At 45.8% G+C, this 13,389-nt stretch overlaps 1 protein-coding gene across 3 annotated transcripts in view; it reads right to left on the bottom strand.

Annotated features, from left to right (window-relative positions):
- The window catches only part of VSTM4 (V-set and transmembrane domain containing 4), a 102,042-nt gene that overhangs the window by 69,582 nt on the left and 19,071 nt on the right, over positions 1-13,389 (bottom strand). For all 3 annotated transcript variants that reach the window (XR_008669263.2, XM_031015621.3, XM_063710083.1), the window contains exon 3: positions 1,694-1,762. Coding sequence is in view for 2 of the 3 variants with exons in the window: in XM_031015621.3 (XP_030871481.1) it covers positions 1,694-1,762 (69 nt within the window). In the remaining variant the exon portion in view is untranslated. The remainder of the gene's footprint in view (positions 1-1,693; positions 1,763-13,389) is intronic.

Here is a 13,389-nt window from a genome sequence, read left to right as displayed (position 1 = left end):
CTAGGAGGCAGTCATCAAATAAAGAAAAAGGCAACTACAAAAATGCAGAGAAACATCAGGAAATACAAAGAATCACTGTTGGATTCTCATGAGTGCAATCTCATAAACAAAATATTTATGACTACAAAACAAAACAATTAATCCTAGAGGCCTATGTGGGTGACACCTTATGGTCTGCAAACGATGTTCACAATAAAAGTTTTCCTAAGACAGACTGTGTTTCAGTCTACTGCTTTATAACTAGGTATTGGAAGGGGTGAGCTTGAAAGCAAGTACTTGCTCCCTAAGGATGTCCCTCCTTCTGCCAGATCATACAATGGGTTAACAAAGGGTGATAGTAAGGCCTCAAGACATGTGCCTCTCCTTAGAGACTTTTGGCTAGATCATTCCTCATCAATAAATGTTGTACCATCACCAGACATAATCTTTACAAAGTTCCTGACCACCTTTGAACATTAATCAGCCTTTCACTGATCCAAAGCTCTGCCAGAGAACTCACAAAGTGCATTCTTTAATTGCTTATGATCATAATCCTCACCCACTTTATGATAATAATTTTTCTGAACTTTCCTTACTCCAAGACAGGGTTTTCCAACCTCAGCACTCTGGATATTTGGAGCCAAAATTCTTTGTCATGGGGACTATCCTGTGCATTGTAGGACTGGCAGCATCCTTGGCCCCTACCACTAGATGCCAGGAGTACCCCCAAAAGCTGTGACAACCAAAGATACATGCAGACATTGACAACTGTCCCCTGGAGTAGCAAAAGTCACCCACTGTTGAGAACTCCTGCCCTAAGGCCCAAACCTGAATGTGCATCAGAATTGCCTGGATGTCTTGTTAAACCCCGGATTTCTTGGGCACCATCCCTAGAATTTCTGATTCTATAAGCTAGGGCAGGGCACAGCCATGTGCATTTGGAACAAGCTCCCAGGTGATGCATATGCTGCTGGTCTGCAATCACCCTTTGGGAACCACTGTTCCAAGGCCATGGTTCTCAGCCTGGCTGCATGCTGCAATCATCTGGGGAGCTTTTAACAACTTCCAATTAAATCAGAATCTCTAGAGATGTGGTCCAGGCATTCATGTTCTTAACATTCCATGAGTGATTCTAGCATGGGTTGAAAATTACTTGGTTAAGGATTGCAAACTGTTTCTAGAACCCCAAACTCCTTAAGCAACCTGAAATAAAATGTAGTCACAGTAGAGGTACTTATCATTTTTATATCACTTGAAGATTCGTCCCTAATATCACCTGGGAGTAGGAATTCTGGAGCAAAACAAAACAAACAAAAATTATGTGGACTGGTGCTTTAACTTCCACTCTTTCAAAACTGTGGGCTGATACCGTCAGGGATTTCCATCTTACTTTGAGTAAGTTTAGACCAAGAAAACAACTTAAAAACTAAGAAGTTAGGGTCCTTTCTTTGTATTCTATTTCCTTCCTATTGTCTAAAAGTGAGGCTGCATCTTATCGTGGGGTGGGGGAAAGGGGGAGGGATGGTATTAGGAGATATACCTAATGTAAATGACGAGTTAATGGGTGCAGCACACCAACGTGGCACATGCATATATATGTAACAAACCTGCACGTTGTGCACATGTACCCTAGAACTTAAAGTATAATTTAAAAAAAAAGAAAAAGAAAAAGCACCTATAGAGCAATAAAAAAAAAGAAATATACAAGCTTTACCTTCAAAAAATGCCCAAGTCTCTTTTGTTTTCTCAAAGGATGACTCTTCAGAAGCTTTGAGGGAAATGACTGAAAGACAAAAAAGAAACAGCACAGTATGAAAAAATAATGCCACATGGTACACATGGCACTTACATTTACAAAGCAATTTCTACCTTTGCAAAACCACATTTAGTTGTCAAAACTCACATGTTAGGGAGGGGTGCAAGGACTTTACCTAACAGTTGGGAAACATGGGGCACAGGAGAGGTGAAGTTAAGTTGTCCATGTTTAAAAGCCAGTAAATGGCAAGCTCAGGATGCGGTTCAGTAAAAGCCCCACTTGCCCCATAGACTTGAAAAATAAGAAGTTCCCAGTGGCAAACCCAATAATTAATACATGATTTATTTTACCATTTTAGTGGGAATCTTTCTAAAATGTAGTATACTTGTCCCAGTATTCCTGGATAGAGGAACCTGAAGTCATCAGATGACTCAAGGTTAGTGCTCTGAGCACCATTCTCCATGCAAGACAGACCCACAGAGCCACAGGCATCTAATTGTGAGAACATTTTGTCTTCTTTCAGGTAATGGTAGATCACTGAATTCATTTTGCCTGCTTTCAACAGGCAGGGAAACAGAATTGAGTTACACTGTGTGAAACTTCGAACATCACATTAAAGGAGTCTGGACCCATGGAAAGTTTCCATGTACAGGGGTAACATCATCATAGGTAAAGATCTAGAAAATAGACTGATGAAAAATGTAAAATATCACGGAATGAGATTATTGTTCAATAGAACCTTCTGAAGTTATTGAAATGTTCTATATCTGCACTGTCCAATACAGCAGCCACTGGACACATGTGGTTACTGAATACTTTAAATGCAGCCAGTCTTACCAAATAACTGAATTTTTACTTTTATTTAAGTTTAATTAATTTACCCAGCTACATGTGCTCAGGGGTTACCACAACAAAGAGCTCTAGACAAGAGAATCTAGGACCAGAATTGAATGGAGATAGAATCAATACAAGAGACAAGAAATATGGCAAAGATGGCCTAGAACTTAAATTCGATTTACTGCCTCTCCCACAAACTTTTGTAATATTATTGTCATGATCTCAGTTCTGAATTTTCCTTCCTTTTGTCTCTCTGGGCCTTGCACTGGATATTTCCTATTGACATATCTTCCAAATCATTAATTTTCTCTTCATCTGTGTTTAACCTTCTGTACAACCCTTCTATTAAGCTCGTAATTGCATTTATTCTTTTTATTCAGTTCTATATTATTTGTTTAATTCTTTTGTAGATATCTCAGTTCTCTAATGAATTTCTCCAGGTTGTCATCTAATTCTGCAACCATATCAATCATATTATTTTAATGTCTATGCCTGATAAACTTTCATATTTGCACTTCCCATAGACTCCTTTCTGTTATCTGCTTTTGCTTTAGATCTTGTCTGTTGGAATGCCTGATAACTTTTTTCTAATTGAATGCCAGACATTGTATATAGAAAATCTTGGTGACTCTAGATAAAATTTTGGTTCCCTGATAGGAAGTTAGAGTAGGGGGATGGTCACTTTAATCCAATCAGGGTTTGAACTGTTGAGAGATTTTCAGTTTTTATAGAATCTGCTCTATTTCTGGTTTGCCCTTACTCAGGGTTCATTCGGTCCTTCAGGGTTCCCCAGCAAAAATCCTGGGGTATTTACCACAACCTCCCAATTTTTATCTCACTGTTAGAACTGCCAAAAATTAACTCACCTCCTAAACATCCTGGTTGTCACTTTCTCCATAGCTTCTCTCAACTAGCACTGCTTAAGTATGAGTGAGTTTCTTAGAGTTAAACGTCTCCAGCAATTGGGCTCACTTTGCTGCTTTTCTCTGTGATCTAACTACCTATCTAGTCCTTCAGATAACAATTAAGATAGTTGGATATATATGCACATATATATAATTATATATATAATTATATGTAATATATATGTATATATACATATGTTATATATATGTATATATACACATGTAATATATATGTGTATATACATATATATGTAATTATATAATACAAATACATTTATGAAATGTAGATATGTGAATCAGAAAGCAGAAGTGCTGATAGACTTTATTTTCAGTTTTCCTAATTGTTCTCCGGAGGAGGGCTTTGCTCTGCTGAGAGGTTGCCTTGATCACAGAACTCCTTTGCCATTAGAACTTAAATTATTTAAAAAGTAGTGGCTATATCTTCTACCTCTGTATTCCTATCACTGGGCACATTGCCTGGCAGCTGATAGGTGCTTGGCAAAATGTATGAATTATATATTTCTTTCTGACTTCCTCCCAAAGGAAGCAACCTGGACCTCCAGGAAGGAGCTCTTAGTGAATATCTGACCTTGCATGTGATCTAAGATACATCAGACAATTTGTCCATCACGCCCAACCTCCTTGACCTGCTCAATACCTATAGTCCCTGTAATCTACTGACTGCCAGATTCCCCCTTCAAGCACTTAAAATAAGAAACAGAGTGCATGTGGTTATTGTGAGCCCTGAGATTGAAAGAGCCAGTGGATTTTGTGGGTGGCCATGTTGGAAAACAAGTGAGCAGAATGGAGCAGAGGCTAGAACCTGCATAGCAGAGGGAAGATGAGAGGCCAAAGCTTGATGGCACTCTGGGCCCCACAAGGCCTGGCATGTTGTATTTACTCTCTTTGCATTCCATGAGCTTTGCACCCTTAGACTGTGCCCACTTCTCTCCTGGAAAAGCTTGGCTGGGTTTCCATGGCTTCAGCTAATCAAGCCTAGATAAGGATAAGAAGGTCCTGATGAAGACAACACGGAGATGAACAATACACATATATCTCCAAGGAGCTTGGTTTCCAGGAGGCCAAGGATGCCCATCATGGTGTGGACCCTTACCACCCCACATGTGGTCCACGGGCCAGCAATGTCAGTGTCACCCGGGAGCTCCTCAGAAATGCAGAATGGCAGGCCCCATGCCGGATCTACTGAATCAGAATCTGCTTTCAAGCCCAGATCCCCTGGGTGAAATGTATGCCTTTTAAAATTTGGCACACACATGCTCACAGGGTTGAAAGACTCAATTGCCACTTGCTAGTTTTATGTCCTTGGATAAGTCACTTAATTTTCCTGTGCCTTATTTTACCCATTTGTAAAATGGGGATGATGAGAAATGCCCATGTCAGAGTAGATGCAGGGGTTAAAGGGGTTCATGTGTGTGAAGTGCTCAGAACAGTGCCTGAGACCTACTGAGCCCATATCCACACTAGCTGTCTAAGTACAGGGACTTTCACCTGTTTTATTCACTGCTCTAACCTCCACCCCCACCAACCTCAGAATGGCCCTTTGTTGTCAGTCCTTTGCCTCAGGGGGTGACTCTTCAATCTCTACAGCTTGAATGAGCTGCTGCCATTCTAACCAACAGGTGCCTTCGGGTCATTTTTTATGCAACTTTCAGGGTCAGAAATCGTGGGTCCTTGATTTAATCCAATTACAGTTCCCTTTCCCTTATTTAGGATAGAAAGCAACAAGCTCTCCCTAATCTATTTATGGACACATGTGTTGAAAGAGCTAACAAACTGGGATTCTAAACTAACCCTATGCAAGGAATCACTGGATGCTCCTCACTCCCCCGCAGTGCAGATATTTCACAGGACGGTGCAGCAACTTTGGCATCTGATTATTAGAAACACCAGTCCTAATCTTACTTGTTCCTACAAGAAAGAAAAATTTTTACATGGACCCTGCCAGATCTTCGGGAATTTTCCCAAGTTTCTCCCATAAGTATCTTGTTGCAGCTGCTAATCCTGTGCTATCTCAAAGTGAATTTGATATATTGTCAAGCCAGGGGTCTGAGTCCACAGACTATGAGGGAACAGAGCTGTGGGATGCAGCCAGGCCAACAGCAAGGGCTGTGTAGTGGACAATCAGCAGGTCTCCTGACTCCACAAATACTCTGCCCTCCTCAGCACAGCTGTGAGCAGCTAATATAAATTCACCTTGGTCAACCTTCAAGTGCAGAGTGGAAGAGGCCCCAGCAGGGTAGACGGGCTTGAAGAGGATGGAATGCTTTGAGAAAAAATTTGGCAAGACTAAGGAACAAGTGGCAAATGTTCCAACACAGATTACTAATGTTGCTCAAAGACTTGTGGAAATAAAATGCAAATCTCCTGATGGAAGAGCATTTTTGTAACAGTTTCCAATGAGTTCAGCAATCAGAAGGCTGGAGCCTTAAGCAAGAGTCAATCAATCTATCCCATTCTGCTGTACTGGGCTCACCTTGGGATCCAGCTGGACTTCCAGACAATTGGAAAGAAGATGACAACAGCCTCTTGTACCAATTTGCTGACTCTTCCTATGCACCAGCTCAAAGGAATGGAGGTCCTGCCCTCCTGACAGCTGCTCGTGATTAAAGAAGTGCCCAGCCCAATCCCCCAAAGAGGAAAGCAAGCGCATGACAGTCAGCTGGTGAGCCAGACAGTGGTCATATAGGGTCCTGATGGTGGACTCTGCTGCTCTGTGCTCAGGTTTTCATGATAGGGAGGAGAAATGAGACTTCCATCCCTTCCCAGGAAGGTGCAGGACTGGAATGATGCTGCCCCTCTCTGCCCTCTCATCTGCATTCACCACCTCCCTCACCCCTGGTGGACAAGGAAAAGCTCCTGATCCAGGTGAGCTTCTGACCACAGCCCCCCTCTGGGTGATAGGAATGTGGTAAAGAACTTTTTCCAAGTAGACTCTGTCCTGCCCTGTGCTCTGAGACTGGTCTCCCAGCAAATAGCTGGCATGGGGGCAAATGCTGTGGGGCCCCTTGGGACAGTCTCATCACCCCAGCTGCTGGGAGTGACACCAGCCCTGCCTCTCACGGAGCCCCACCTGTGACCACTCCTGCACACACTCCTCTACCATCCGTCCTGTGTCCAGGGAGACCATGACAAGGGCAGTGCAAGGACCCTGACCTCCTGCTCCCACAGTGCACAGGCCTGTAGTCCCCATGCTGGGGTGGGGGGGTGGGGAAAGGGGAACAGGCAGGACAACTGTTCAGGGAAGTAGAAGGAAGCCCAATTTGATCTCAGTGCTAAGCCACCTATCTCAGTACAGCTGTTATCGGAACTAAAGTGGGTTTTTATACCTGTCTGATGGGTCAGGTCTCACAGTGGAGGGAGGGGTGATGAGTGCTCAGAAGCTAAATTGTCAGCTGACCTACTGACTGCTTTGTCATTGCCTTGGGACCCTAGCACCCAATGGGCAGAGCCCATGAGAGTTTCCGGGGAGGCAGTGGCCCAGAAGACAGAGCTACAGGCCACTCTGGGGCCTCCCCAGGAGCACAGAATAGGATGAAATCTAATAAGGGACAAGTTGTGAAATCCATCACGTCACTGCCCCTCTGTTGAAGCAAGTGGCCACAGGATCAAACAGTCGGGAAGAATGCAGCCCAGAGGTACTGAGACAAACTGATTCTATCAACTGCATGTCTAGAGGAAGCAGGCTGGAAAGAAAGAGCCTCAGTCAAGTCCCCTTTGATGGGACCTGGGGGGAAACCATCACTCAGAGAGGTGTGAAAACCGAGAGCCCTAATTCCTGCCTTGGAAAGAACGCCCTGCCAACTTCCCTGGGGAGGGCATGTTTCACAGGTGAGTTCACACCAAGACCCTGTGACAATGCCCTCTGGGTGCCAAGGGGCCTCTGGTTCTTTCGGGGTCCCCCATTCACCAAGGACGCTGACATGCTTTGTCTAGACTGACCTCACTCACCCACGGAAGTGATGGCCAAAAATTCCGAGAGGTCCTGGGAAGGCTCCATTTTTCCTGAAATTCTCTCCCACTGGCGCCCCTAATTCTTTAACAAAGAATCTTACAATTAACAAAGCTTAAATTGCAACTCTAGGCTATATCCAAAGTCAGGTGCACATTTCTGACACGGAAAGCCTTCCAGAACGCAGGATTCGATGGAGAGGAAAGTGGTGGGGCCCTGGCGGGCCAAGAGGAAGAAGGAGACAGGAGGGAGCAGGAGCCAGGATGCAGGGAAGGCAAGCAGCTGGGCTCAGGAGACATGCCTTCCCTTTCCGTGCCTACCCTGGCCAGGGTAGCTGAAGCCTTCTCCCAGACTCTACAGATCTTGTCCTTAGCAGGTGCTGCCTTCATTAGTGCTCTAAAGCCATATTTTTAAACTTTACTGTGAAGAAGAATCAGCTGGGCTCTTATTAAAATGAAGACTCCCAGGCATTGCCCCTGAGATTCTGAGAGGGTTTGGGACTCTGCCTGACGAGGGAGTTCACCTCTCAGGAAATTCTGAGGCTCCAGGCCCGAGGACCCTACTTGGAGAGTCTCTGTCATGTGCACTCCTAGAAGAAAGATTGAGTACAAGGAGATGTGGGAGAGGAGAGTCCTGCTGTGAGAAACCAGGCCCTGGGCCTCAGTGTCCTGTCCAACCCAGGAGAGGGTTTAGAACTCAAAACTAAACCAATGCCTCTTCTATTTAATCCAGGGAAAACAAGAGTAATAAGGATAAGGAGTGATCCTGCCACAGAAGTGTTATCTACAAAGTGATATGGGAGTGCTGGGAAGAGAAGAGTATGGTCCCTTTGAATAATATGGAAAAGGGGAAGGGGTGTGCTGGGTAGAGGAGGGCGTGGTCCCTGGCTAGGGCTCCACCTCCACGGACCTAGGTGAGGACAGGCATTTCCTGCCCAAATATTGCATTTCCCAAGACCACTCTGGCCTGCCACGCCCCCATCCTGGGCCTATAAAAAGTTGAGAACCTAGCAAGGCAGAGACAGACGCAGTCAGACATCGGGAGGAGCACGTCATCGGAAGAAAACGCAAGCGGCTTGGTAGTCCAGAGAACATGGAGCAGATTATGCCAGCAGAAGAGCACACAGACAGGCACTGGTATGCAGGCAGGACATCGACCAGTGGGACCAGGCACCAGGCAGAGTTTGGCCCAGGCAGTCAGAAGAGAGCTGGGGCCACAGAGCAGCCCAACTCCAGGGGAAAACCGTCTCCCTTCTACCTCCGCCATTGACTGGGAGCTACTTGCACTCAATAGAACTTGGAGAATAAGATATTCTCCAAGCGCACATGTGATCTGATTCTTCCAGTACACCAAGGCACGAACCCGGGATACAGAAAGCCCTCTGTCCTTGAGACAAGTTGGAGGGTCTTAATTGAGCTACAAGCAGCCTATAGTCGGCAAAATAAGAGAGCACCCCATAACACATGCCCACTGGGGCTTCAGGAGCTATAAACATTCATCCCTGGACACTGCCGTGGGGTCGGAGCCCCACAGCTCCTGCCCATCTGTATGCTTCCCTAAAGGATTGAGCAGCAGGGCACCAAAGAAGCCAGCCACACCCCTATCGCATGCACTGGTAGGGGGACAAGGGAACTTTTCCCGTTTCAAAAGGACCCTGAAAGAGCAGCTTTTAATAGCATGTCGCAGTGTAGAAAATGATGTGCAGAACACAGCTTTCAAGAAACAATGATTTTTAAAAGAGCAGAACATGTGTAAGGATGGACATGTCTTCCCAAGGAGTCAACTGCCTGTCTTGGAAACTGGAGACAATTTGAACTGAAGCCTTCCTCCAGTGGTGATCTAATGTTTCACACCCTTCCTCTCTCTATGGAATGTGTGGCTTTAAAATCCATCACTGGGCACCAGACCATGCCTTATTCTACCTTGTTCATTATCTGTGTCTGTTTTCTTCACTTTCTAGAATCCTTGTTGGCCCATAGTTCAAGTCATAGTTACTCTTTTTTTTTTTTTTTTTTTTTTGAGATGGAGTCTTGCTTCGTCGCCCAGCTGGAGTGCAGTGGCATGATCTAGGTTCGCTGCAAGCTCCTCTTCCCGGGATCACGCCGTCCTCCTGCCTCAGCCTCCCAAGTAGCTGGGACTACAGGTGCCCGCCATAATGCCCAGCTAATTTTTTGTATTTTTAGTAGAGACGGGGTTTCACCATGTTAGCCAGGATGGTCTTGATCTCCTGACCTCACGATCCGCCCACCTCGGCCTCCCAAAGTGCTGGGATTACAGGCGTGAGCCACCGTGCCCGGCCGTCATAGTTACTCTTAATGAATGAATGAAATGAACGTGATATGGTGGGGTAAGTACACCTTACCAGGACTATGACATCGTTACTTTCCAGAAAGCTAGGAGAGGTGCCAGGGTCAGGGGGTCCCACCCTGCCCAGCAACAGTCTTTCCCCTGGAGCCTCAGAAGCAGTGGGGATGCGCCAGCACACCTGGCTGCAGAGGCTAACTTCTCCACAAAATTCTGGCCTTGGAGTTGCAGGCTTTGTGTCTGTCATGATTTATTTTATGGCCTCTGGGAGTTTAATTTCCTACAGAATGGAAGCAGAAAGTCCAAAGATGATTCCTAACCAGAAGGTGATTCTTCTTAAACAGAAGATGTTTCTTAAGTTCCCTCAAGTTGAAAGGAAGCGGCAGAAGTTAAGGAGCCTGATCCCTGGCAAGTAGGCCTTGCTAATTTGCACCAGAAGAGAGCAAGTACCACGCTGCTCCAGGTCCCTCAGGCAGCATCTTACACAGGTTTTAATAGGAGAGGAAAATGTAAAGGGGCTGGAAGAGGATGGTGATGTGAAGTACGCAGAAGAAAAGATCCTTAAGTAAAACAAAGATGAGCCAACACCTTTGTCCCAAATTCAAATTCAATGTATTCAGTTCACTGTCCCTTCTTATTCAACAATGGATGAGATGGTTCCCAAGGAAACAGCTCTTAAAATGTAGCTGTGTCCTTGCTGTTTATAACTGGATCAACATTCTCAGGGGCAGGGGGTGGGGGGCGTGCAACTGCAGCCCCAGGGAGACACAGAGACTTTCTCTGTTTCTGCTCTCAGGCGCTGGCCTATTGCTTCCTTTCTCCCTTGCCTCTCCAAGACTTAGGTCAAAGGCAGTCTCCCCTGGGGCTCAAATAAAGCCATATATGTCAGTAGGACCTCTGAGTGACCTGCAGGCAGCAGCCGATGAGAAACAATGAAACTCCAGCTTTGTCTAGCTTATGCCGCCCTTTCCTACCACATTCAGTCCAAGACAAATTCCAGCAAACCAAGCAAAAGGGCAAACAAAAAAAATGAAATAGACTTCCCATGGCAAGGCGGTTAGGAAAGAAGTCCACATTCTGAAAGTGAAGGAGCTACAGAGCACAAAGGCTATCTTTATGTCCCCAATGAGAAGCTAGGAAATACTGAAACCTAGGGCTTGGTCACTGGTCCTTTACACACACAAGTCCAGGATAGGGCTATATATCCACTTGCTACTACCTTCCACTCCTAGTTGCCATTTTCTCTGCCACGTCTCCAGAGAAAAAGAGCTTGGATCACTCATTCACTCCTCCATCTAAAAAGTCATCATTGGGCCCCTTCTGTGCACATGCACCACATAACATGTGAGGGTGCATTTCGGAAGGCCCTGGCAGGGTCCTTGGTACCAAGGTCCCCGGCTGGGTCCATCTTTCCAACCATTCCTCTTGTTGCTGCCCACCCCTGTCCCCCACCAATTGCAAACATGCATCTAAGTCCATTGAGTTACTTTTGCATGCCTCTCTGGCCTCTTGCAACACTTTTGAGCAGGCTGTCGTCTCTACTGAAACAGCACAGCCCAGGGCTGTCTGCTGAAGCTCTCCTGTGCCCCAAGCGAAGTCCCACATCCTCCATGTGACCTTCTCCCATGGTCCAGCAATGTGTCCTCATCTCCCTTACTCCCATGTCAGCCTCACCCCCTCGTCTGGCCCTTTCACACTCTTTCTGTTTGCTACCTCCATAACGTCTATTAAATCTATAACCACATCTACACCATGGCTTCTCCCCTATGTTATGAGGCTGGGGCCCCAGGAGGGCAGGCATCAAACATCTCCATCTGTACCTCTTTTTGGGAAAGGCACAGTGATGACAGGCTCATAAACTGGGGCTTCATGCATGTTTGTGAGATTAAGTTTTTAATCTAAACTCTTCCAAGACCATGGCAGTTGGAATGAGGGTAGGTACGATGAAGAATTGTTTAAAGTGGTGTTTAAATTACACTCTGGTTGTCAATTTGATTCCTTTGAGTGTCTGGACCTGTTGACACTTTAAACACCATGATGTGTGTTTGCTTAATTAAGCAGAAGCCCTAAATGTTTAGTAAATCTCATTCCTAATTATCTGTTCCATGTCTCCCGAGAAAAAGGAATTATTTCGTTAATTTCTTCCACTAAAACTTGCAGTATCAGTTCCCTGTGGTAGTAACTTCAGATCTAATCATTAAATTTCCTTTCACACTTTGGGGTTAAACAGTCAGATGAGAAATCATATTATAATTTCATCTTTGCCCCCAAATACTTTTAGGGTGACAAACAGTTTTTTCCATTTGCTTTGTCCACTCTCCACATTAAACCTTACTTACATAATGTTAAGTCAAATAACAATTTGGCTTGTTAAAATACACTATGTGGGTTTAGAGTGAATTACGATTAAACTGCAGGAGACATCCCTTGCAAATTGCTTCTATTATTAGTATTTTCACTGCTGATAAAGACCACTCCATCTAAAAGCAGGAAGATTTATTTTGGCTCAGAAGGTTAGACTGCTTCTGAATCTGTGGGTTGTAGGATTGGGTTGAAAAGCCATTGAAGACTGTGTGTGTGTGTGTGTGTGTGTGTGTGTGTGTGTGTGTGTGTGTGTGTGTTCTGAGACGGAGTTTTGCTCTTGTTGCCCAGGCTGGAGTACAATGACACGATCTCGGCTCACTGCAACTTCTGCCTCCCAGGTCCAAGTGATTCTCCTGCCTCAGTAGCTGGGATTACAGTCTCCCGCCACCATGCCCGGCTAATTTTTATATTTTTAGTAGAGACGGGGTTTCACCATGTTAGCCAGGCTGGTCTTGAACTCCTGACCTCGTGATCCACCCACCTCAACCTCCCAAAGTTCTGGGATTACAGGCATAAGCCACCGTGCCCAGACGAAGATCATGTTTTTTGAGGTCTTAGGGATCAAAGCTGTGGCCTCCCTAAGAGCAGGAGCCTCTTAGGGAGGCTAATGACTACATCACTCCTGTGAACACCAGCAGCACACGCTCCCTGGGGTGAAGGCCCAGGAAGTGCACTCAGGCTATGGCCCTGCAAACCTGTCTCAACGCTTTCCACGGGAACCTTAGGACACGTGGCACTCAGGGCTACAGCTGGGGCCCATCTTTCACCAGGAGCCCCTTGGACACTTATGCTTCATCTTGGAATCTCTCCAGGCAGCACCTGAAGAAGCAAGCAAGCTTAAGGGTTCGCTCTGCCCCATGCCCACCGGGGGCCTCCTCCTGCTGAGCAAGTCTACAGAATCTGTGCTTCCAGAGGCACCAAGCCAGATCCGTCCCCTAGGGAGAAAAGTCTAGAGGTGATGGGATGTCAAGCACAATGGAGGAGGCACAAAGGTGGAGAGACTCCTAAAGCTGAGGGAGCAAAGGAAGGGAAAAAAAAGGACAGAACACAAACCACAATGTCTTAGACTTGGGGACAAAGGGTCAAGGGTGCGTAGAGGGGCAATCAGGCCCTAGACATGCGAGAAACAGGAAGACAGCAGCTGAAGTTATCAAGGGCAGGTCTGAGGCTCAGCACATGGCCCGGCAGCACTGAGCGTGCAGGACAGACATGGGTGGACACAGTCTGTGCAACACAGGGCAAAGCAAAGTGCTTTTCTTCAGGAAGTATCATTA

The sequence above is a fragment of the Gorilla gorilla genome, chromosome 8 (genome assembly GCF_029281585.2).
Source record: "Gorilla gorilla gorilla isolate KB3781 chromosome 8, NHGRI_mGorGor1-v2.1_pri, whole genome shotgun sequence".
Taxonomy (NCBI): domain Eukaryota; kingdom Metazoa; phylum Chordata; class Mammalia; order Primates; family Hominidae; genus Gorilla; species Gorilla gorilla.
The sequence above is the reverse complement of the archived record's forward strand: the minus strand, read 5'-3'. Positions and strand labels throughout refer to the sequence as shown.